Below are 24,819 nucleotides of genomic sequence, written 5' to 3'. Positions count from 1 at the left end.
AATTAACCTAATTAAACAAACTAAAAAAAATACTTTTATGTCTAAACCTTTATTAGGCAAGAATCAATTAAAAAGCTGGAGATAAAAGTTTTAAAATTATTATTTTTTTTTTTAAATTAAAAAGAATTGGCGCTGCAGTCGAATATATTTGCACATCTGGTTTTATTCTGCTGCGATCGTTTTGTTAATTTTTTAAACTTTCTTTTTCATAGTATCATTGCATCAAATAGTAGTGTATTACTTGTACTGAACGCCTTCAAAAGGTAATGTCCTACTTTCTTAATTATAATTCATTTTTAGGAAATATTGTATTTTTCAACAATTAAAGGTTCTTCTCTGTTTGTATAAAAATTCTCTTGTCATCATAAAGCCGGAAACTTTTTGCGTTATCCATGTTATGTTTGTTTACTACAAGGACAGGTGATACGTTGATTCGATGCGTACACACAAATTTTCCTAAATTAAGTTGTCTCTTATTAAAAGCTGATTTCATAAAAGGTTTAATTCAATAAACTGTGCATGCATATTATTTTTTCCCTTTAATTTCTCAAAGCTATTCAATGAACTCTTACTTTGTTATCTGTCAAACTGCGTATACATAAAGTTGTTTAGTCTTGTACTCATAATATTTATGTAATTTTTTCAAATGTTTTATAAATAGTTCTTGATATTTGTTTTTTTGTTCTGTTACGTTAACTTCGTTTCAAAATTGCTTTAAGTTTGTGATTTAGCTTAAGTTTGAATTTATTTCGCGATTTTAATTTTATAGGACTTGATTTTTCAGTTTGTTTCTTGCCTATCTTTAAAAATGAATTAATACCTAGTATTTTTTTCTTTAGATTTCACTATGTTCCTCTTTGACTGGTTTGCTGGCGTTTTAAGTTTCCTTGGTAAGTTCTGTGAATAATTATCTTGATTGAAACATAATTATGTTTAAATAAAAGAATTGTATTTTATTCATATATTGTAAGATTATATCAAAGAAAATGTCTTAACTTTTTTTGGTTGAAAGTTAAGATTAAAAAAAAAATCTGGAAGACTGCAACAAACACAGTTTTAATGACAATATACAAAATTGTTCTTTAAACTGTGTTGCAATTTTATCTATCTTGAAATAAATATGTCTAATTAAAAATAAGATACAATTTTGCGCATCTTTAGTAATAGAATTATAGTAAATTTCTAACTTTTCCTTTTGTTAAAATAATAGTATTTTTTCTATATCCTTCATCTACAAATGTTTTTGACATGCTTTTTTTCAACAAAAAAAAAAATCTTAGGAATTATTTTAAAAGCCAAAAGACTTTTATATCTAAACTAATACTATCTAGATACCTTTTAATAATTTTAATAAACCATTTTTTGACATTTTTTAAAAAAATATTTAAGTTATTGTTAGTTAAGAGCAATTACAAATTCATTTGCTGCAAGTTAGGTAGTTTTTTTTTTTCCATTATATCTTTGGATCAAAGATGGGGTCTGAGATTTAAGAATTTTAGGCATGCTGGATACGCACCTTTATAATAACACATTGAGAGTCCTTTTTTCCCCCAAAATACAAAATGTTCATCTGCTGAATTATTAAGTAAATAACTATTTGTTTTTCTTAAATACATTATTTGTCTCTTTTACACATTGTGTTTTACTCTATTTAAATGGCAATGTTATAATACAAAAAAATATTTTGGTCAAATTATAAATATTGTTTTTCTATATTTTTATATTTCACCTCTTACATTTATATGAAACTTAGGTGATATTTGAAAGATTATTAAATACCTGTTTTGTTATACAAAATCACTTTTCAAAAATTTTAAATTATTTATCAGATATTTAAAGTTGTTTTTGATTCTATTGCAGTATAGTATGTTTATTCAGATATTAGGGTTCAGACTCTTAACTGTTTTTAAAATTAATAATTCTTTTTAAAAAGATTATTCTTTGTATTTATAGTCTCTATAAGCTAATTTTTAAGTATTTTATAAAGATAACTGCTTTTGTGTGAACCTGAGAGCGGAATTTACTGCATAGCTCACAAGTCCTTTTTGTGATCTCAATGTGTAGCTACTTTTTGTTTTACATTTTCCTTTGCTCGACTGGGTTCATTACATCAGTTGTCAGCTATTTGCATCCTATATAAAGTCAGTTTGCATTATCTTTAGTTTTTGTTAATTAGTTTTATTTTATTATTTTAAAAACTATTTGCTACTAATGTATTTTCATGCAAGATCCATTTCAATTATGCTAAATTTAATCATTCTTGTTAAAATAACTTAATAAATTTTCTATCTGAATTAATTAATAACTTGTTCTTTTTACTAAGTTTTCCTGCTTCTGATATTTATATAATGTTTCGCTGTCTTTAATAATAGCTTTTTGTCTTTAATAATAGCTTTATAAATAGCTTTTTGAGATTAAAAGAAACTAAGTTGATTTTTTTTATTTGAAATTTTCTGAAACGAGTGTTTGTTATGTAAGTTGTCAGTCGTGATTTAAGAATAATCTTTTGTTTTGAAATTGATTTGTGCATATGTTAAATAAACACTATGAAATACAGTACAGAACCATTTATCCGGTATCCAGATAACCGGGAAAAATTTTGCTCGGTTTTCCCACTATTTTAAACTAGAACAATTATGAAAAAAAGCGGAAATTGGACTCATCCTTGAAGTTGAGTGGAGGAAAATGTGAGGAAGGGGAGAATCCCCCCCATTTATCCAAAGAAACTTCATTTCTTCCGTGACCTTGAAGATCTTTAGATCCAGAGGAGGAGAGGATTTTCTCCTTTAGACCGTCAATCAAACTCAAAGGAGTGGCGAGCTTATTTTGTTTTCTCTTTGATTTACGAGGGATGGGGAAAATGCTTTAAAATTCTTTTTAAATTTAGGAGTGCTTTTCTTTTTTCTTTTACTTTAACATGTGTTACACTTTTCCCTTGTAATTCGGATTCAATAAAACATCAATTAACGACACTTTTTGGTCGATCCAGAAAACTGTGAAATTCAGACATCCGGGAGAGCCATGGTCCCAAGCATCCCGGATAATTGGTTCTCTGCTGTAGTATACTTTAGTGCTCAGTTGCTTATAATGATGTCAATCTTTACTATGAGGGGAAAAACTATTAATTCATTTTACCTTTCAGGTTTGTATAAGAAAAGTGCTAAATTAATATTTTTAGGATTAGATAATGCTGGTAAAACCACTTTATTAGGTATGCTAAAGGATGATCGTATGACGCAACCTATTCCAACCCTTCATCCTAGTAAGTTACGGATAGCGGTGTGCATTTTATAGTTTGAAGCACAACAAAGTAGCATGACAATTAAGAGTGCAATCTTCAACTGCATTGTACTAACAATCACTAACATGACTCCATTATATTTTTATTCCTGTACAAAAAACACAAGGATGTTTGGATCCTTCTTAAGAGCCAACTCTCAAAACTGTTTGGATCAGTTATTATTGATTGCTTAATTTTGCTTGTATCAAGTCTCTTTTGGTTTGTCCATTTTGCCCCCCAACTTTTAACAATCTGAACTTGAATGAATAAACAAAAATAAGAAAAATAAAATTATTAAGAAAAATAAAATTATTAAGAAAAATAAAATTATTAAGAAATGAAAAGTAAAGTATAAAAGGGGTGCACAATCTGTGGCATGCGGTCCACATATGACCTGTCACCTGTTGATATGCAGCCCGCAGGAGCTTCTAGACGTGATTTTTTTTGTGAAAAATAAACAAAAATGTCAAATTTTGAATCATATTTAAGTCATTACTTTTAGATGCATTCAACTTGCGCAGATTCTATTGTAATTTGTTTCTCTTATTTTTCAATGATTATTGCTAGAAAATTCTGCATGGTTTTAAAAACCCATTATTTTAATACCATATTACGAAGCGTGAATTTAGAGTTTGAGTAATCACTTTTCGACTTGAATTGGAAATCAGAGTGATGCTTTGATAAATTTTTTTGGGGGTGGGGAGCTTTTATAACTAACAATGTCTATGTGGATTTTAAAATCCGATACGCTTCCTGTACTTTAAATGCACGGTTTATACACCATGTGAGTTTCTGTTCATCATTTAAATAAGGACTTTTTGATACTATTTGTGCATATGCATATTTCGTCATTAATATAAGTTATTTTCTATAGTTTTTTTTTGGAAATTAGCACCTTGCATTTGTATGTGGTTTTTAGAATAATGATACAACGTTACTGCAACATAAAAAATTTGAAATTTGGAGGAAAAAGTGAACTTTTAAACTGCTCACTGTTTGTAATTAATTTTGTTTAGAATTGTTTGTAGCTTAAGAGATTTTTTTCAGGAAAAAACAAAAGTTTGCATTATGTAGTCTGTATATAAAAAGTGTGTATGGTCTGTAAATATGTGTATGGTCTTTCATTAGTTTGCTGTGCAAGTGACTCTACACTCAAAAAGATTGTGCACCCCTAGATAAATAATTGGAAATTTAATGAATTCTCTGTTCCATGAAGAAATTCTCCAATAAGTATAAAATAATTGAAAAAATATTGTTCTGTTTTGTTTGTGATTTTACTTCAGCATGTTTCTATGAATTGATTAAATAAATTCAGTTCATTGCATGAGTTTCTTATTGCATGTTTTATACAGGATTGTGGAAAAAGAGTGGGAAACTTTTGTTTTTGGGATTGGATAATGCTGGTAAAACTACTTTATTGCATATGCTTAAAGATGACAGAATGGCTCAGCATGTACCTACTTTGCATCCTAGTGAGTATTACACAAGCTACTTACTAATTCTAATGCCTAACTTTCACTGGATAGAATTTTTTATATTTTACAGGATATAACCTTGATAATAGTTATTGAATTTTCTTTTTCAGTGATGTATATTCACTTAATTTACACCAATGTTCAAATGAGTTTTGAATAAAAAGATGGCTAAGATAAATATGAGGAGTTATTAAGAAATGTTAATTCATGAGATAGTTTATTATTTATGAATTTGTTCTTTTAACCTTTAAACTCTATGCTTTTCTGGACAGTGAATATTAAATTATTAGAAAATTATCATATAAATGTGATTTAATTATTAATGTTTTTATATATCTTCCAAGAAATAAAGTATGGAGAAAAATAAAAAAAATGGACCACCCTGCATAACTTTTGATCTAGTGATCGGATCTTCACGTTCAAGGATTCAATGGTTCAAGCAGGTGACTTCAAATATGCCAACTAAATAATGCAAATTGTATTTTAAGTCACGAAATCAGTCGTAAAAACGTACTTTATATCCTGAAAAATCAAATTTTAAAATAGTCAGGTATTTAAAATTCAGTTTCTCAGGAACACTTCAATCGATTTTGCTCAAATTTTGAATTTTGCCATGTAAAATTATACCCTTGTGCAAATTAATTGAAACAAACTCAATAAATTCAGAAACTAAGAGAAAATGCTATTTTATTTAAATTTATACAAACTCAAAAATTTTTAGTACATAATATGATCTCCACGACACTTTATTAACATTTGGACACGATCCGGAATGGATTCCACTAATATTTTACAGTCATTTATAATATTTATGTCCTTGTACCACACATGAATTAACGCCGTGATTAGCTTCTCCATAGTTGTACAGTCCATACTTAACAGGCAATTCTTGCATATGGCTCAGAGATTCTCAATTGGGTTGATATCCGGAGAGTTCCCTGGCCATTCCAATGTCTCAATTTGATTCTCAGACATGAATTTCTTGACAATTTTGGACGTATGGCAAGGAGCTAAATCCTGTTGAAAAATCCCTGTTCCATCAGGGTATCGTTTCTTCAACTCTGGAACAACTTATTTACCTAGAATAGTAATGTACTGCTCAGAACGCATCATACCGTCAATAGGCTGCCAAGGTCCAAACCCATTGCAACCGAAACAACCCCAAAACATCTTCTTTTGCGGGTGTAAAAAACACGAAAAAAAAAGTTTGTTTCAATTAATTTGCACAAGGGTGTACATTCTTCATAATGATGAAATGAAAAATTGTATACTAATCGCAAAGACACTGTTTCAAGTAGAACGTCGAACTCTAGTCACTGGCTGTGGTCAAGTAAGCGGGTGGGTGACCACTTTCATCATCTTGACTGAGCGTGTGCAATATCGGTCCTAGTTATACTGTTTTACCGTGAAGTGCTAGACTTTGCAGATAGGTCATCGGCCTACCAAAGCAGAATCCCCTCTGCAGAGGATCAAAATTGCGATGGAAGGTCTGTGGATCATCCTCAGGGATGTTTCCTAGACTGTCACCAATACCACACTGTGCAGCTCTAGTGTGATGCAAATAAAGTACCGACCTATTTAAATTTCGATGGATTTTTTTTACACTTTTCATCATTTTGCTGCATCATCAAGTTTGAAATCAGCTCTTTGCTCCAATATAAAAATTAATTCAACAAACATTTAAAAAAAAAAAAAATTCTATTATATTTTATCTTGTTTTAGATTGAGAAACCTTTTTCATTTACAGCTGTTAAATGAAACATTAAAATTGCTTTTGACGAGTTTGGTGATCAGGAATTGATGGTCAAGCAGAGAAAAAAAAATTCCTTTAGTTCTGGGGATGTGTCACATGTTTTTTGCTACATTTTTATTAGAAACACATGAAATGGGAAAGCACATACTAGTTTTTTAGGAGTATTTTTTATTTTCAATGCATGATATACAGTTTTAGAGAAATTACATATCTTTAGCTAAGCCCTTCCTTCTCGCTCTCATGAAAATGATGGGGTGCGGTTTCGCCAGTACCGTCTTTACTCATGGGCACACCCGGGCAGTGCCAAAGGGTCCCAGGCACTCAGGGGGCCCTTGAGGATCTTACTTTTTATAAATTGTATTTAAAAATACTAAGAATAAACAAAATGTATAAAGTATGCATTTTGTTTTCCTTTCTGCAAATAGTGATTGATAATCATGCAAACAGCAATAATTTTAATAGTTTATCACCAGGGAAACTTTGTCAACCGAAATCTATTTTTCTACTTTCTAATGAAGTTTTCATGTAAATTCAGTTTTTTGGGGTAATCAAAATGTATTTAAATTTGGTAAAATTATTGCATATGCTAAAAATGCTTTATTTTATGTATGTGAAGTTTTTTATTTCGATTTTAAGCAGTATGACCTGCTATAAGGGCCCAAAACATTTGTTTGCCCGGGGGCCCTGCATGCTATTAAGACGGCTCTGGGTTTCGCTCTATATTTCTCGCTCCCGTGATATTGACGGGCTGGAGTGTTCAGTAGTAACGCGCCAATAAGAATAAAACTAATTCATTTCTTTTGTCCGGAAGACATTTCATTTCTCATTTTACACACCAGATGGCAGTACCAGGATATTTTTAAGGTAATTGTAGATAGTTTATTTTAAACTAGATGTCAGCACTAATCAAATATGTAATATAAATACAAAAGCCAAAAAAATAGGCACTTTTATGACCGTTTTCTTGAAAATTAACGGATCATTAAGGGGTTAACATAGTATATAATATAAGCGTGATAAATATATGTTTTTATTGTTATTAAAATATATTGTTCTAGTTTATTTTGAAGCTGAGACAAGTTTCTCATGTATATATTATTGCTGAAAATAATTTGCATGCCATTCTAACTAATAGCAACTATTTTCAACTGCATATATTTCTCATTAAATTTTTGTTTTTTTTATTTATCATATTTAGCTTCAGAAGAATTAGCTATAGGAAATATGAGATTTACCACATTTGATCTTGGAGGCCATCATCAAGGTAACTTATTTTAACTTTTTTAGTTGATTAAAAACTAAGATGATTTTTAGTCAAAATTAAATTTCAGAAGTTTCTTGACAGGTTTCCTGATTTATAAGTTTATGAATAATTTAAATCATTTTTTTAAATAAAGTCTAGTGTATAAAAAAATTAGCAGTCAATTCTAATTTCTTTTTAATTTGGTTTTCTATTTTTATTAGTCTTCTGCTTGGCAATTACTATTTTTGACAAGGAAGTTTAATTTTTAACAGGTATTGTTTATATTTGAGAATGAAATATTAATGATTGTAAATATATAAATTTAACTGAAAACTCATTCATTAGTGGTTTTGTTCTAATATTTATTTGACCTCAAATTTTTCTTTTTTTATTATAATAGTTTTAGAAGGAAATCTATTTTAAATATATTAATTTGCTTTGCTTTAAAAATTTTTCTTCTGTGTCTTCATTTTAAAACATGAGGGATAAAACTGTTCATTTAATAAAGTATTTAGTTTCCTATGTATTGCAACTTTGTTTATATTTTAAACACTTGAATGTTTCAATTTATAATTTTACTTTTGCTTTGGCTCACATTCAATTTAATGGAATTGATGTTTCACACTTCTTTTTTATTCTTAGTATCTTACAAAATTTTTTTCATAAGTTAATACAATATGGTTCTGATAAAGTAAAGTTATGATTTTCTTGAAGAAAAACTTCGGTTTTGTATGGAATTAGATACGAAATAAACTGAAATTTTTTTTCCAAGTATGTTGTGTTGTAGTATTATTATGCATGGGAAGCTTGTGCAATTCAAAAAGATAACCTCAATTTTTTTTAAGAAATAAATTAATTAGTTAAGTTAATTTTATAAGTTTTTAAAATCTATATTGTGTTATTACGTATATTTATTATTCTTTATACATCAATGATAGAATTAAATTCTAATATACTACCAAAATGAACTTAAAATACTAATTTTTTTTAACAAAATTATTCAAGACACTTGTAATTGGTTATATATTTATACTATTTTATACTGCATGGAAACCTGTTCAATGTAGCTGTACACTCTTCTAACTTTTTTATGTATTTGTTCTCTATTTTAAGATATTTTAAATTCCTGCATAAAATTAATGTTCAATGAATGTAATAGTTTTCAATTTTTCGTGACATAATTGTAAATTGGACACTTTGAATGTTTATAAAAAATTCTTGATTCTTTTTATGTTTCATGTGTCAAGAATAAAGATTTGTACTAATAGTTTATTTAAAGCTTTGGTTTAATTTTGATTTACTCATTTATTTATTGTATGATAAGCTAATGAAAATTAAGATTTTGTATGCACATAAGTTTAGATTTTCCACCTATTCATAATGAAAAATTTTGATTTATTTCCTTTGGGTACATATAAGTTCTAAGATTCTAAATTTTGCTAATCTTATTTGGTTTGTTTTTTCCTGTTGTGAGTCTTATAAAAGAGTACAGTTTTCAAAGAAAATATTTTAATTGTAAGACCAAAATACATAAATAAAATCAACAATAAATGTGCTGTTACATTAAAGATACAAAAATTATCTTATGATTTATAAGAAGTTAAAAATATCCTATTATGTGAAATTTGTTAATGAAAACTTAATACAAAGTTCATTTTTTTAAAATTATTTCTCAATTCAGCAGTTTTACAAAACAAAAGTATTTTAAGAGGAAATGAAAGCGTTATTTTTGTGTAGCAAATTTAGTACAGAAGTAACAAAAATATTTTATAATAATTTCAATGACTAAGTATCCATTTTTGTATAATACATATACCTAAATTGTTTTTAGAATAGAGCATTTTTTTCATATGTTTTTCATATGTAATGTTTGCTTTTGAGGTGCATTTGAGCAAGTGATGCCTATTTACTATTTATTTTATTACAATATGAGATTTTCAAAAAGGTATGCAAACAAATTTAATAAGGTTTTTAATTATTTCTTTATGTTCTGCTTTCAGCGAGGAGAGTATGGAAAGATTATTTTCCTGCTGTGGATGCAATTGTTTTCTTAATTGATGCATTTGATCGTGAGAGATTTCCTGAAGCAAAAGTAGAACTAGATGTAAGTTTGTAGAATCTCAATTATTTTCAGTTTCATGCATTATGAACTAAGTTAAATTGGCTAAATAATGTGTTGTATATGTATATATTTACATTGTGCATAGCATTTTTAAAAAATGCTTAAAGGTGCTTAATTTCGATTTTTATTTTTTAAAAGCCCTTGAAGGTGCACTTTTCATTAGGTGTTTTTAAAAAGTGCTTAATTTTTCCTTTTCAAAAATGTGATTTCTTTTCTTTTTTTTCTTTTTCTTGACCGCGTCCATTTTCGCCATGTATTATGCAAAATCCTGCTTTTCACATTGTTCTATTCAACGTTTTCACAATTCATTCAACCACAATCTATTTGTTAGTCCATAGCGTATGAAGGCGCAAATCATTCTGCTTTCTACATGTTTGATGAAAACTTGTGAGTCCGCATGGGCATCTTCTGAGCTGGGATTGCACTCTCATGTGCAACTCTGTTGCATTTTGCAAGATATTGTCAATTTCAGGCTTCATTTTCCACCCTCTAATATCGAACCGAAAATTCTCTTGATCATTTTATAATGGCTAATATAATGAAGAAAAGAGTTCTTTGTCAGAAACTAGTTATTTTATCATGATCGAGTAAAGACTTTGAAAATTATTTTGCTTTTTTGTTAAAGTATATAGTGCTTAAAAATATATTTTCAGTGCTTACAAAGTTCTTAAAAGGTGCTTATTTTTTGTTAAAAGATTTGGCTACGCATCCTGATTTAGTACTTCTTAAAACACGCTAAACACATTTCCTAATGGCTAAGGGGAGAAGTATTGTAAGCAAAATAAAAAGCTTGTCATACTTGTGACGGTACACATTTATCAATATTATGGGGGAAAAAACTTCATCAAAGGTTTGAGACAAGAAGGGTCAATTTGAAAGGTCATTTTGAGAGGCAAGAAGGGATGAGTGAATAGGGCAATAGATAAGGAAAGGGCATGCACTTGGCTCTAGTCCCCTCATTAATATTTTCTTCCTAATGACCTCGAATGATGACCCAATGAATGTGGGGGAGGGATGAGCAGGATATTGCACCTGCCTTTTGGACAGTTCTAAGGTACTTAAGTTTGAGATCCGCATTGACCTTTGAAATCAACAGAGTTAAAGAAATTAAGTTCTACTGGTAGCACTATTGCTTATAGAAAAGAAGGAAAGCCATAAAAAAAATTTGTAACAGCAAAAAATTTTTGAACTGGAGTTCATAATTGAAACCATTTCTAAAAAACACAAAGAATTAAATGTGCATATTTCAATGTGTAATAAGTAACAGTAAGTTTTAAAGCAGCAACATTTTTGTTGAAATTCCCAACTGTTCTTTAAAGTAAACAGTTCAGTAATTAATTGTCACTGTGAGTTTATTTTTACAAAAGTTTACATTTTGCTTTGATAAAAGAGTGGAACCCTGTCATAATTACAATCTAGTTTAGTAATATTAATTTCTAGGCTATTTGATATATAATCTTGAGATCAGTAAAGACTAGAAGGAAAAGTCAATTAATGGAATTCATAAAATTTAAATAATTGAAATTCTTCAATATTTTAGGTAGATGAGTGTAGTTTAACCTAATTTTATACTTATATAACAAACTGTTAAAATGTCATAATCAAGTTTTATTAATACTGTTAAATTGAATCACATACTAAACATATGTAATACGACAAACGGCTTACTAATTTGTATAATCAAAGGCTGTTAAATATGAATATTTTAACTGGGTCTTAAATAATATATAGTTTTAGGTATAGTTTAGGTTTATGGATTTTAATATCCTGTATGAAACTAAAATATGAAAATTTTTTAAAAATAGTTGTAAACTTACCGATACTATATTAATGAATTTTTTAAAAAAAAATTTAAGTATTGTATGTATATATATATATATATATATATATATATATATATATATATATATATATATATATATATATATATATATATATATATATAAGAGTATTAACTATTGTATTAGTCATTTTTAGCTTCTTTTATTTCGGCCAGTTTTCTCAGTCTCTCCCCCACATGGGTGCAAGTCTTCCGTCCCCAGGACGGATTTCCGTCCTTCGAAAATGTCCGCTACGGAAGTAAGACGGAAACAAGACTGATTCGAAGACGGAAATCGGAATTTTTTCTTTCTGTCCTTAAATATATTTTTTAGGTCTACGTTATTGGTCTACTTTCTTATGTCCTGTTGTTATTTTATCAAAAGACAGATGAATAAATATTTTTTGTACAGTACTTAAGCTTGATGTATTATGATAAAGCTTTCTTAGATAGTTTGCATATGTCGAGGGGGTATTGTGTATGTTAGGTATTTCAGTCAAAAAATTTTCAGTCTTGGCCTTTTTTCCAACTTGCACCCATGCTCCCCCATTTCTGCCAGCGTCCTGGAATGTTGAAAATTCAGTAAAATTTTATCTATCTTATTTTACAATTAATATGGGCTTAATATGTATGTATGTTTCAGTATTTATTAAATAAGTATATCAGCAGTAAGAGAAAACAAACATTTAATGTAATTTCCAGATTTTTATTATAACAAATTTTCAATGTGTTGAGAAATGGATTGTGGAATTGATGCAAGTAATATTTGAGTAAAATTCTTAGCTTAGTTTCTTTCTGTTTTAAAAAATATCTATGTGTATATATATATTATATTATATTATATTATATTATATTATATTATATTATATTATATTATATTATATTATATTATATATATTATATATATATATATATATATATTATATATATTATATATATATATTATATATATATATATTTATATATATATATATATACAGTACACTCTCGATTATCCGTGCGCGGATTATCCGGTTTGAGGATTATCCGTGCTCATTCCGGAGTCACACAAAAAATATAAAGAGAAACATTTTCAAGATTAAAAATATTTGATTCATGAAGTTAAACAACACCAAATTTTTGGAAGCAATATTCGTTATTGGATTGCAGTATATGGAAAATCAGCAGCATGGTCAAAGGTAAAATCGTCTACTTTATCACGATCTTGGAGAAAGATCATACCGCTTGATGAACAGATGTTCAAGATAATATGATAACAGTATGTTCTCTTCAGATGTTCAAGAAAAATATGATAACAGTATTCTCGAACAAACAAAAGAAATCGAAGGTTTCGAAATTCTTGATGAAGAAAATTTAGAAGATTGGTTTCAAAGTGATGCACGTGAGCCTGGCTTCCAGTATTTGACTGATGAAGACATCGTTATGTTGTTGAATAAATAGTGATGATAGTAACTGATGCAGAAGATGTAGTAAATGAGGGAAATACAATTTCTCATTCTGCTGCTCTGTGGAAACTTTATTAGATTGTATGGGAGGATTTGATTACAGTGACATTACTGCTGTTCGTAAAATATGTGTATCGATACATGGCGAAGACGCATTACACATTTTTTAATAAGAAAAATTTCTAGTTTGATGTTATGCATGCAAATGTCATTAATTTTTTGTGCTGATATTGAATTTTTCTTTAATAAAAGAAGTTTTCGGATTATCCGTGTTTTTCGATTGTCCGTGCGACCTGTCCCGGTGATTAACCCGGATAATCGGGAGTGCACTGTATATATGTCAGTGGAACCCGCTTAAAAAGTTCCCTTTTAAGAAGTTTTCCCGCGTAAGAAGTTATTTTTTAAAAAAACCAATTACCATAATGTTAAATTTACTTTTATAAGAAGTTTTTTTCCCGTTTAAGAAGTTTCCACTCCTAATTTCAATTTTTTAAAATTTTATTTAAAATGTCTTATTTAGTTTTAACTTGCCCTTACAAACACATGTATGGGTACTGACCACTGACCTTCATCACTCCTTTGTTACAAAGAAAGGTGACTTATCAGGAACAGGTGTGAGCAAAGGAATGTGAACCTTTAGATGAACTATGAAACTGATAAGAATGTAGGGAATAGCTTTGTCATTGTGTCCACCTTAAATGAATAGCCTGGTGACTCACGAACTTCACTGCTGTCCACACCCATTCAATAACTGAAGAGAAAGATACATCTAAACATTTAGCAGCATTTCGTTGAAAATTTTCTTAGTATAGGCGCTTATGTTATCTTAAAAATCATCGTAAAAAGTTTGATTTTTGTGGAAAATGTCCTGTAAAGGCATTAAGCGTAAAGCTCTATCTATTGATGACAAAGTAAAAATTTTAAAAGCTGTTGACAGCTATCCTCAATTAACACGAGTTCAAATAGCAAAAAATTTAGATCTTCCTGTTACTACGTTAAATGGCATTATTGCTAAGAAAGACATCTTAAACTCTTCTTGTTCCGGTGCATCCCAGAAAGTGAAGAAAGGAAAATACGAAAATATTGAAGAGAAACTGATGATATGGTTTAAACAAGCAAGATCCGCCAACATACCTGTCAACGGAACTCTTCTTAGAGGAAAAGCATTAGAGATTGCGGAGAAATTGAATGTTGATTTTACGCCTTCCAATGGATGGATTGATCGGATGAAAAAAAGAGCTGGTCTAGTTTATAAAACAATTAAAGGAGATTGTAACAGCGTTGATTTACCAGAAGCTGAAGAATGGAAAGCTAAATTACCTGAAATTATTTCAGGGTATCAACCAAAGAACATTTTTAACATGGATGAATGTGGACGAAACATCATAATCTTCGTCAGTCAATCAGAAAAACGAAACATCATAATCTTCGTAGACAACTGCGCTGCTCATTCCAAGGAGAATAAGTACACTAACATCAAGTTGCAGTTCTTACCACCAAATTCTACTTCTGTTCTACACCCAATGGATCAGGGAGTTATTAAGGTATTTAAGCAGCATTATAAAATGCGACTTGTGAAACGGATGCTGGAAGGACTTGAAAATACTGGAGAGCTAAAAAAAGTCAATATGTTAGAAGTGATTGAGTTAATTGTATCAGCATGGGAATTAATAATACCATCTGCCATTGCTAACTGTTTTCGGAAAGCTGGATTCTCTGACGGAGATACAACTGAAGAATATCTCTTAGAAGCTGAATATGAAATATCAGATGAAGACGAAGAAACAAACTTAAATTTTGTTAATGATTGGAAGTCATTCAAAAATAAACTTAATTTCACAGCATCGTTTGAAGAATATGTATCCGTTGACGACGAAATTTTACCTTGTGATATGCTGACATTAGAGGATATTTGTGATGTTACAAATGATACAGAAGAATTCAGTGAAACTGAAGAAGATATTGCTAAACCACCTAGCTTTTCTGATGCCAGGAAAGGGCTGGATACTTTTAGGAAATTTATTTACACTGTTGAAAATGTACCCCCGGAAATGTTTACATTTTTACAGCAGTTGGACAATTTTCACTTAAAGGTAGGTGAGAAAAGACAAAAACAAACCACTTTACACGATTTTTTCTCACAGAAATTTAGTCAATTATTGTAACAACGTATATTACATTGTATGAAACAAAAAATAAAGTAGGTTACTTTGTTTTTATTTATTAGCAATTTTTTTTCTAAATGAATATTAAAATTCAATATTTATTTCATTAGGCTGAGAATTTAATATAATTTACACAATTTCAAATTTTTTAGTTTTTTATTAATGTGTTTTTAAGTTTCACCGTTTAATAAGTTTTCCCGTTTAATAAGTCGTTTATTTCCACTCCCTTGAAAAACTTCTTAAACGGGTTCTACTGTATATATATATATATATATATATATATATATATGTAAAATGATGCAGTCGGACCGAGCAGGAAAACAGACACAGGATTTAAATTAAATCAGAGAAACTTTTATTTGATCATTCTTAGTTGAGTGGGAGCGAAAAAGTGATGTTTACTCCATCAGCAAACAGTCTTTCTGGTAGGGAAAATCTTGCAAAAAATCCTAAAATGTCTCTATTTAGGGAAAAGAGGGAAAACTCAGAAATTACTATTGGTTAATTAAATATATCACGCGATTCTCACAAGGCTTAAAAGGAAAAGTATCTTTATTTAAATTTATGTATAGTTGGCTAAAAATAGATTTAGAAACAGGATGTGGTTTCTTAAAAGTATCATAAAGTGCTTCGATTTGAAGAATTAAGTAGTAATAAATTAGGAGTTGTTTTATAACGAAGAAACTAACATAAAAAGATTAATTGAAGCTTTTTATGTTACATCCCCCCTCGCCGAAAAATTTTTAACTATTATCAAAAATTTTAAAATTTATCTTTTTGCAAAACTTTCCCTATGATGACACAATAAAAAAAAAATCAAATTGTACTTTTAACAAGATTTCAAAGTAATATGAATTATAAAAAATACATATAAGTACACAATATAAAAAAATTTCATGAAAGTCTCGAGAAAAAAAAATTGAAGTAGCGCTACCATCAAAATGAAGTGTTAGATCTTCATTTTCAATACTTTTTGTGATTTAAGTTTTTTCAGTCCTTTTTGAAAATCACTGTAAATAAAGTTATTACTCATGCTAACACAATTAAAATAAACTTTTCACTATAAGAAAATTTTTTAAAAATTTTCTAAAAATGCAAATATTAAAAACATGAAAATACAAGTGATATGAGATATACAAATACAAATTGACACTTTTTCCAAAAAAAAATTTTTCTTCAGAATTTGTACATCTTGAAAATAAAATATATAAAAAATTTGACACAATGGTCCTTAATCTGAAATTTAGGATTTCAGTGTTGTTAGGGGAAAATTTTTGCTGGATTAGGGGCTGTATTCCCCAAAAGGAGGAAAACAGTCCCTAGTCTCAACAATGATGTGCTGGAAGATCCTAGTTTCAAAAGATGCTTAAGTTTAAATTTTTTTGGTTTTCACCACAGAGAGAAACTACTATCGCCCCATATCCTTTTAGATTGGGTATTGAACTTGAAGAAGATTAAATCAAATTACTAAATCGGATGCAGAACCATTACCTCTTATAGAAACTCTTATAGATAAATTAGGGAACAGTGTTTATTTTAGTAGGCTAGATATGGTAAGTGGTTATTGGCAAATTCCAATCAACCCTGAGGACACTGAAAAACTTGTTTTTGTCACCAATAGTGGGTTATACGAATGGTTAAGATTGCCATTTGGGTGGAAGAACGCCCCTAGTATTTTTCAAAGAACAATACGTAGAATACTCACTAAACATAAAGTTTCATTTGCAGCTAATTATTTTGATGATATCATAATTTATTCTAATAATTTTGAAGAACATTTAAATCATCTAAAGGAAATTTTTGAAATGTGTAGATTTGAAAACTTAAAATTAAAAGCTTCTAAATGTTCTTTTTTGCAAACTAAAATTCAATTTTTAGGTTATGAAATATCTAATGGTGTAGTAACTCCTGATAACAACAACATTGAAGCAATTAAAAACTTGAAACCTCCAACTAATGTTAAATCTCTTCAACGATTTTTAGGTTCAATAAATGTGTATAATAAATTTATAAATAATTATGCTAAACTTAGAGCACCTTTAAATAATCTCTTAAAGAAAAATACAATATGGTGTTGGACTCCCAAATGTCAAGAAGCATTCGAATTTTTAAAAAATGCTTTAGTTTGTAAACCAATTTTGAAAATATTTAACCCTAAGTTACCATGTCATATTTTTGTTGATGCAAGTCAAAGTGGTGTTGGAGCAATTTTGAAACAGCCAGATGTTTCAGGTGTCTTACATCCAATAGCATTCCATTCTCGTTCTCTTAGAGACTATGAGAAAAATTATGCTATCAGAACTGGAATGTCTTGCTATTGTTGATGCATTAAACAAATTTTATCACTATTTATTTGGAAATAAATTTACCATACATACAGATCATGCGGCCTTAGTTTGGTTAAAAAATGTTAAAAATCTAAAAGGTAGATTGTTCCGATGGTCTTTACTATTAAGTATGTATGATTATGATATAAAATACACAAAAGGCACCTTAAACTTTGAAGCTGACATGTTATCCCGTGATATTCCTGACAATATTGAACACAATAGTAATGTTGATTTAAATAATGTAAGCCATTTTTCACATCTTTTGCAATTAGATGAAATTCGCGAAGCCCAACAAAATGATAATTTAACTGGAAATTTTATTAAAATAGATAATGTTTTGTGTATACGTAAAAAGGGTTTTACCAAAATTGTTGTTCCATTTTCTTTAAGGCATAAATTACTTGAAATTACTCATAAAAAATTTGGCCATCCGGGAATTCAAAAGACTATTAATTTACTTACTCCTGTTTACTATTGGGAAAATATTACTTTGGACATTACAAATTTTAACAAACATTGTCATACTTGTCAAATTAATAAAAAACCTAGACAGAAAAGATTTGGGTTACTTCAGGAAATGCCCCCAGTTGACAAACCTTTTGAAATAATTGCAATCGATAGTGTAGGTGGTTTTAATTATTACAATTCTACCAAAAAGTATTTAACTTTAGTAATTGATCATCACACTCGATATATGTGGTCTTTTGCATCTAAATCAATAACTACGGAAACTTATGTAAATTTTTTGCACCAAATTTTTCAAATTCAAACCCCTAAAAGTATTTTGATAATCAAAAAATATTTGTAAATTTTTATCAAAACAAAAGCACGGATCGAAGTAAATTTTCATTATATGAATACCATTGAAGAATTTTCCATCGAGGATTATCACTAAACACTGGGAATCACTGCGCGAATCACTGTATTATCACTAAACTGCACACGCGAACAGAATCGTAGCCATTAAGATGAACTTCTGGAAATGTAGAATCGCTGTCACTTTGAAATAAGCAGGAACTCACAAATATGGAACAGATGGTCTTTAGAGGCATGGAATTCTCGAAAAGGGTAAACGAAACATTTTTTTTTTTTTCTTAATGTTTTCTCCATAGTCGCACCATTCCAAGAGTAAACACGAGAAGAGTTAGTAGAAAAGGGGAATAAACCATCTTCTTCGTTAAGATGAGTCACTGACTAACGCCGAAATTGATAAATTTGCAGACTATGCTTTCAAGGTTCATCCAAATCCAATTAATTTCGCAGCATTGGCAATGAACTGCTAAGCATTCTCTGTGAAGTCTTCGATCCGTTCGTTAAAAGGCTCAAATCTTCCATCATAGTAGAAGTGTGTTCTTTTAGTTAATTTTTTATTTTTATGTTTTGAAGAAGCATTTAATATTATCCTGCGCCCGTTTCATCAGTTCTTAAAATCCTGCTCGGCTTGTAAAATGATGCAGTCGGACCGAGCAGGAAAACAGACACAGGATTTAAATTAAATCAGAGAAACTTTTATTTGATCATTCTTAGTTGAGTGGGAGCGAAAAAGTGATGTTTACTCCATCAGCAAACAGTCTTTCTGGTAGGGAAAATCTTGCAAAAAATCCTAAAATGTCTCTATTTAGGGAAAAGAGGGAAAACTCAGAAATTACTATTGGTTAATTAAATATATCACGCGATTCTCACAAGGCTTAAAAGGAAAAGTATCTTTATTTAAATTTATGTATAGTTGGCTAAAAATAGATTTAGAAACAGGATGTGGTTTCTTAAAAGTATCATAAAGTGCTTCGATTTGAAGAATTAAGTAGTAATAAATTAGGAGTTGTTTTATAACGAAGAAACTAACATAAAAAGATTAATTGAAGCTTTTTATGTTACATATATATATATATATATATATATATATATATATATATATATATATATATATATATATATTGTTAAACCGAAACACCTTGTGAAATATGGAAACAATATTATCAGAATTGAGAGACAGATTACAATCCTGAAGTACCTATTTTTAATTTCAACTAAGCAAATTGAAATATTTTGTTAAATTAAGGGACATTGGATCATCAAAATAACAGAAATCCTTTCCAATCTCGATTTTTTATTTTTCATATAGTAGAAATTTTTCCATTTCTGCATCATATGCATATTATGCATTCAAAAATTTTGATTTGATTATAATATTACTCCCAGTCATCACTTTTGAGGCCTAATTTATATCTATAAATATCCATTTTTCAACCTTAGTTTCCATGCTTAATTTTCTTAAACATTTTTGTTTCACAATCCTGATTTGGCATCTAGATTATTTTTTACAGAAACAATCTTCCCTTTCCCTTAAACTTGCTCATGGATTAACAACCACTAAGCCATCAAATTAAATTTATATCAGACTTAGGACCCTTTTCCAACACTTTCCCTTCTCTCCACCCAATGTTTTATTCAACAAATTCCAGGTTAATGAGCAATAATTACTATAAATTTTGATTATTTAAGAAGCTCCCTGTAAGAGGTCTGGCATAATTTAGCAGATCTATCAATATACCTAAAGAAGTCCCTAATATAATACGGGGACAAGAAAAGTAGTGTGTCTTTTCCTGTTACAGTTTGGAAAATATTTGAAACTGCGTCTGTTCTCTGAACCCCACTTCAGAGCCAATCTCAATTGTCTTTATTGTATAGAATTGTAGTTAAAAAGATTGTATTGAATTCTTTTTTTATAATTTGACTGCTTTTAACCAAAGATCATGTGATCTTATAATTCCACTCTTTTTATAGCTCCAATCATTGATGTGAGAGAATGTTCCTCTTTGCTTTTCTCTTTCTAGAAATACAGTCTGATTTTCATTTCTATTTTTAGCTCAGTCTCCTACTTTTTGATACTCAAAATTCTAGCTTATTATATCATAAGATCTGGTGTTAAAAGCAGTCAAATTTGAGTAAGAGGATACAGTACAATATTGTAATCTACAATTTATTGTAAACATCGGATTTGTCCCAAAGCAAGAGACTGGGTGAAGCTTCAAGTATTTATTTTACTAACAGTATCAGGAAAATATGCGCAATTTTTCTTATCTCATAATTTTATATTAGGGACTTCTGTAGGGTATTGGTTGCAAATATCTTTACTTACATAACAGTGCATGATAAAAAAGAAAAATTTAACTTTCTTGGTTGGTTTGCTAAGTGGCACCAGATTTCTTTTACGGACCTTCTTAAAGGATTAATAATGCTAAGAATTGTTTCCCATTAAATCTAAAAATTATCTTTCATCAAGAAGTAAGTTTTTTCAAAATTAAATGTATGCAAGCATTCTGCCTTCTTAAAAAAAAATATCTTTTTATATAGGCTAATAGTAAAGAGATTATTAAAATTCTTCCTTGCTTTCTTCTATTTAGGTGTATCTTTAACTTTTTCTTTTCGTCAAAGTGGCGCTTGTGTGATGCAAAATTTCTCTGTTCTATTGTATCATTCAGTTTTGTTAAAGTTCTTATTCATTTACAAGAAATAATTTATAATTCAAATCTTTAAACACACATATGTTGTTTTAATTTTGCTTTCTTTCAGGTTGAATTTGATAATTTAAACTTATTTATCGCTGTGTAAGAAATAGGAGTAAATTGATCTTATAAAATTTTATGGTTTGAATGTCTATTTTACTACATTTAATAATTTAAACAGTTTGAATGTTCTCGAAAAATTAAAAATTATTAAAAAAGAGATCACAATCTTTTTCGATTAGAATTTTCATTTTCAATGTTTAAATATGTGTAGTTCTAATTTTATTTTGCGTTTTTATGCATACCTATGTCATTTTAAAATTAGGAAAGGTAGAATAAGCAAGGGAAGTGAAAATTGTGCAATTAATACTCAGAGTTAGCAAGTAATAGCGAGGAATATGCATAGCTTCTATTTTAATTTAAATAAGAGAACATTAGTTTTTAGTTATTTTGTATCAAAGTTGAAAGTTTTTTTAAAAGAAAAAATCCACTTGAATTAAATTATTTGCGGAATTATAAAACTTTTTCTGCCATATTTTCTGATGTGTGAAGATGAACATTGCGTTTGAATGCTTAAATGTATGTTAGTTGTGGAGTAATTGAATTGTAAAGTTGCATTTTTTAAAAATTTTTTACAAAAGGATATGTTTTGGAAAATCTTTATTTTGTGGGGAAAATATTATTACGTAGTTATTTTTTGTTATATGGTTTATTAAAGTAAAAATCTTGCTATTTTTATGTTTTAAAATGATGGCAGCTATGCATTACTTAAATCTAAAATGAAAGGATTATTTTTAGCAGTTTTTTTTTTATAATCTGGCCTCTTTTTTTTTTAAATTTTTGTTGTGGTGGAGAATTGAAAGTTACCAAAGTTATAATCAAAAAGCGTTAAACAAAACATAAAAGTTGTAATTAAAATACCTAAATATTTTTTTATCTTGCAGAGTCTTGTATCTGATGAGCAGCTATCAAGTTGCCCTGTTTTAATTTTGGGTAATAAAATTGATAGAGCAGGGGCTGCCAGTGAAGATGAAATTCGAGCCTACTTTTGTTTACATGGACAGACAACTGGAAAGGTATGAGCAATTCTTTTTTACTTTGAATGAATAGCTTTATAAAAAGTAATGCCCTTCCTTAGTTATTTGTTTACTGTATTTTTTAAATTAGATTTTTTTTATAGAGAAACCTAATCTAAAGCTTTTATGTCTACAGCTTTCGTTAGATTTTAATAGTATATTTAATATTTTTTTTCTTTAATTGAAATTCTTCATAAAATAAAAAAAGAAGCACTTGTAGATTTTATTCAGCTAAAAGTTGATATCTTTAGTATACATAAAAAAAAAAAAGAATTTAATTATTGAAAAATATAAACATGTGTACTTCAAATTCCTAATAAGTTCATCCACAATCCATGAATATATAACATTGCATAGCTTCTTAAAATTTCTTTCATTAATTTTAAACCCAGTGTATGTGTGTATTTATAATTTAAAACTATCTGCTTAATATATTATACTAAATATTTAATCAAATCAGTTCTGTGATTTCATTATTAAACATTTTCGAGGTGGTGCATTGTTCCCAATACCATAGGTTTTGCTCTCTTCTTATAGTGTATTAAAAAGAATGTCAATTTGCCTTAAAAGAAAAAGTGTACAGCAAATTATATTTGCAAAGCTTATGTTTAATTTCAGATTAAACATTTTACGTCAATGATTATTTTAGGAGAATTCAGGTCCCTTAACAGACCTTCTTAAGGTTAAGACTTCAAAGAATACAAATCTTTTGTCCCGTTAAATATACATTTTTATATTTTAATTTTAATGTTTTCTAAAAATTATTGAGATTAGCTTTAAAAATGGTTATGATTTTTTAAAATTCTAATTGTGCAGTTTTTCATTAATTTCCGGAATGAAAACAGGGAGCTACACGTTGAATATTCAAGGGCAGCTAGCTGAGCACATCTAATTTAAAATTTTTTTTTAGATTTATGAATACGGAAGTTCGAAATTAAATTTTTCACATTATTTTAGGGAATTGATAGCAAGATCAGGAATTCTTATATGGTCCATTAAACGTTATATGTTTTTATTCATTTTGTTGTAGAACTTATTAAGAAGAATCTTAGAAATCTTTATCTTAGAAGTAGTAAATTATCAAAGTTTTCACATAAAAATTAACTTAATCTTTGTTTATTTTAGGGAAAAATAGCTAGATCAGAAATTCCTGGAAGGCCTATAGAACTTTTTATGTGCAGTGTTCTAAAAAGACAAGGTTATGGTGAAGGATTTCGTTGGCTGGCTCAATATATATAGCTCAATAAATTAATTTTGTTTTATTTAGAGACTCTTATTGAATCACCAAATAATGAGACTTAAAATAGAAAAGTTTTGAACATTATAAAGCTTGTTGACAATTCTTAAAAACTTTGAGAATTTTTCTCTTCGAATATATATATTAAAAAAACTTTTACCTTATTTCAGTTTTAACTGTTTTCAATTTGTTAAAACTAACAAAACTGCTTTTCTGTTAAGATTTCTGGACTACTGAAAAAAACAATCCTGTTAATTACCACGATAAAAATGTTTCTTTGAAAATTTTTATTTATCATATAGAGTGTTATATTTGGAAAGTTACATTAGCTTTGGTGCATCTCTTTAAATGAGTAGCTTTATTTTGATATCTTGTTTGATTTTATCTTATATGTATATTCTAAGTATTAATATTTATTATTTTAGTATGTTAAATATTTAATTTATAAATTATAGAAGTTTAAAAATTTTATTCATCTGTAGGATTTATCCATGTTTAAATTGAGTCCTTTATAATCAATCAGCACAGTAACGGTCAAATTGCTTAAATTACTTAAAACATATGGCTTTTAGCATTGTTAATGTGTATCTTTTACTGTGAATCTATTGTTTACTAAGCCTCCTGCAAAATGCCTTATTTTTTTTTTTTACATTAAAGTTAAAAATTATTATCTAATGCATGTAATTGTTCTGTAAAATGTAGGAAAGAAATATCGCTAAAATATTACTTTAAATTTTATAATGTTTAAATAATGAAATAACATTGCAATATGAAATGAATTTGTTAATTGATAATTTTTTTTCCTTTTATTTTGCACTTTTTTTTTGAATGAATTTATTGTGATTTAGAATATCCAAAGGATTGAATCTGCTAGACTTGCTTTTACTAAGAGTATCCCCTTGTTGATATTAATCTGAGAGACTTGTTGCACATTTTTGTTATCTGTGCATGATAATCATATTTAAATGCATAACAATTTTTTGAAGTGCAATCCATTGTTTGCGCACATTATAGCAGAAACTTTGCTGTAAAATTATTTTGCTTAATAGTGCTTTTTCATAAATGTAAATAACTCAAATACAGTGCCAATAAGATAATTGATTTGTGATAGTCCTGACTTTTGCATTGGCTAATTTCTACTTTAAAGTGAATAAAGGTTGTCTAATTAAACTTTCATTACAATATGTCATGCAACGATAACATCAGCAATTTCATCGATCTGTTGAAAATATGTTCTTATAATTGATTACAAATCTTTTGTGACTCACAGTTTTTTCATATTTCTATAAAAATATAAAATCGTATTGCAGTGCAGTACATGCAATAAAATTATTTGTATAAAATAGAACTTGTTTGTTTTTTAATCAC

General features: G+C 28.5%; 1 protein-coding gene across 3 annotated transcripts; it reads left to right on the top strand.

Annotated features, from left to right (window-relative positions):
* The first annotated feature begins 126 nt into the window (after window positions 1-126).
* Window positions 127-24,799, top strand: LOC107441221 (small COPII coat GTPase SAR1B). Of its 3 annotated transcripts, XM_087167588.1 has the most exons (8): window positions 130-263; window positions 840-890; window positions 3,143-3,262; window positions 4,633-4,752; window positions 7,707-7,772; window positions 9,752-9,855; window positions 22,083-22,214; window positions 23,340-24,799. In XM_087167588.1, the coding sequence occupies exons 2-8, from the start codon at window positions 848-850 to the stop codon at window positions 23,451-23,453; spliced, it is 699 nt and encodes a 232-aa protein (XP_087023714.1). In that variant the 5' UTR covers window positions 130-263; window positions 840-847; the 3' UTR covers window positions 23,454-24,799. The 3 variants fall into 3 exon arrangements, with proteins under 3 accessions (XP_087023712.1, XP_087023714.1, XP_087023707.1); XM_087167586.1 differs by lacking the exon at window positions 4,633-4,752 and having other exon boundaries at window positions 127-263; XM_087167581.1 differs by lacking the exon at window positions 3,143-3,262 and having other exon boundaries at window positions 139-263.
* The last annotated feature ends 20 nt before the right edge of the window (window positions 24,800-24,819 follow it).

Source organism: Parasteatoda tepidariorum, chromosome 1 (genome assembly GCF_982258835.1).
Source record: "Parasteatoda tepidariorum strain Cologne lab strain chromosome 1, Ptep-v5.0, whole genome shotgun sequence".
Lineage (NCBI taxonomy): Eukaryota > Metazoa > Arthropoda > Arachnida > Araneae > Theridiidae > Parasteatoda > Parasteatoda tepidariorum.
Note: the sequence above shows the minus strand (reverse complement) of the source record. Positions and strands in the feature narration are given on the sequence as shown.

Coding starts and splice junctions, on each gene's coding strand:
- LOC107441221 (XM_087167588.1), top strand. CDS start 848: ATGTTCCTCTTTGACTGGTTTGCTGGCGTTTTAAGTTTCCTTG. Junction 4,753..7,706: donor TGTACCTACTTTGCATCCTA/GTGAGTATTACA, acceptor TATCATATTTAG/CTTCAGAAGAATTAGCTATA. Junction 9,856..22,082: donor AAGCAAAAGTAGAACTAGAT/GTAAGTTTGTAG, acceptor TTTATCTTGCAG/AGTCTTGTATCTGATGAGCA.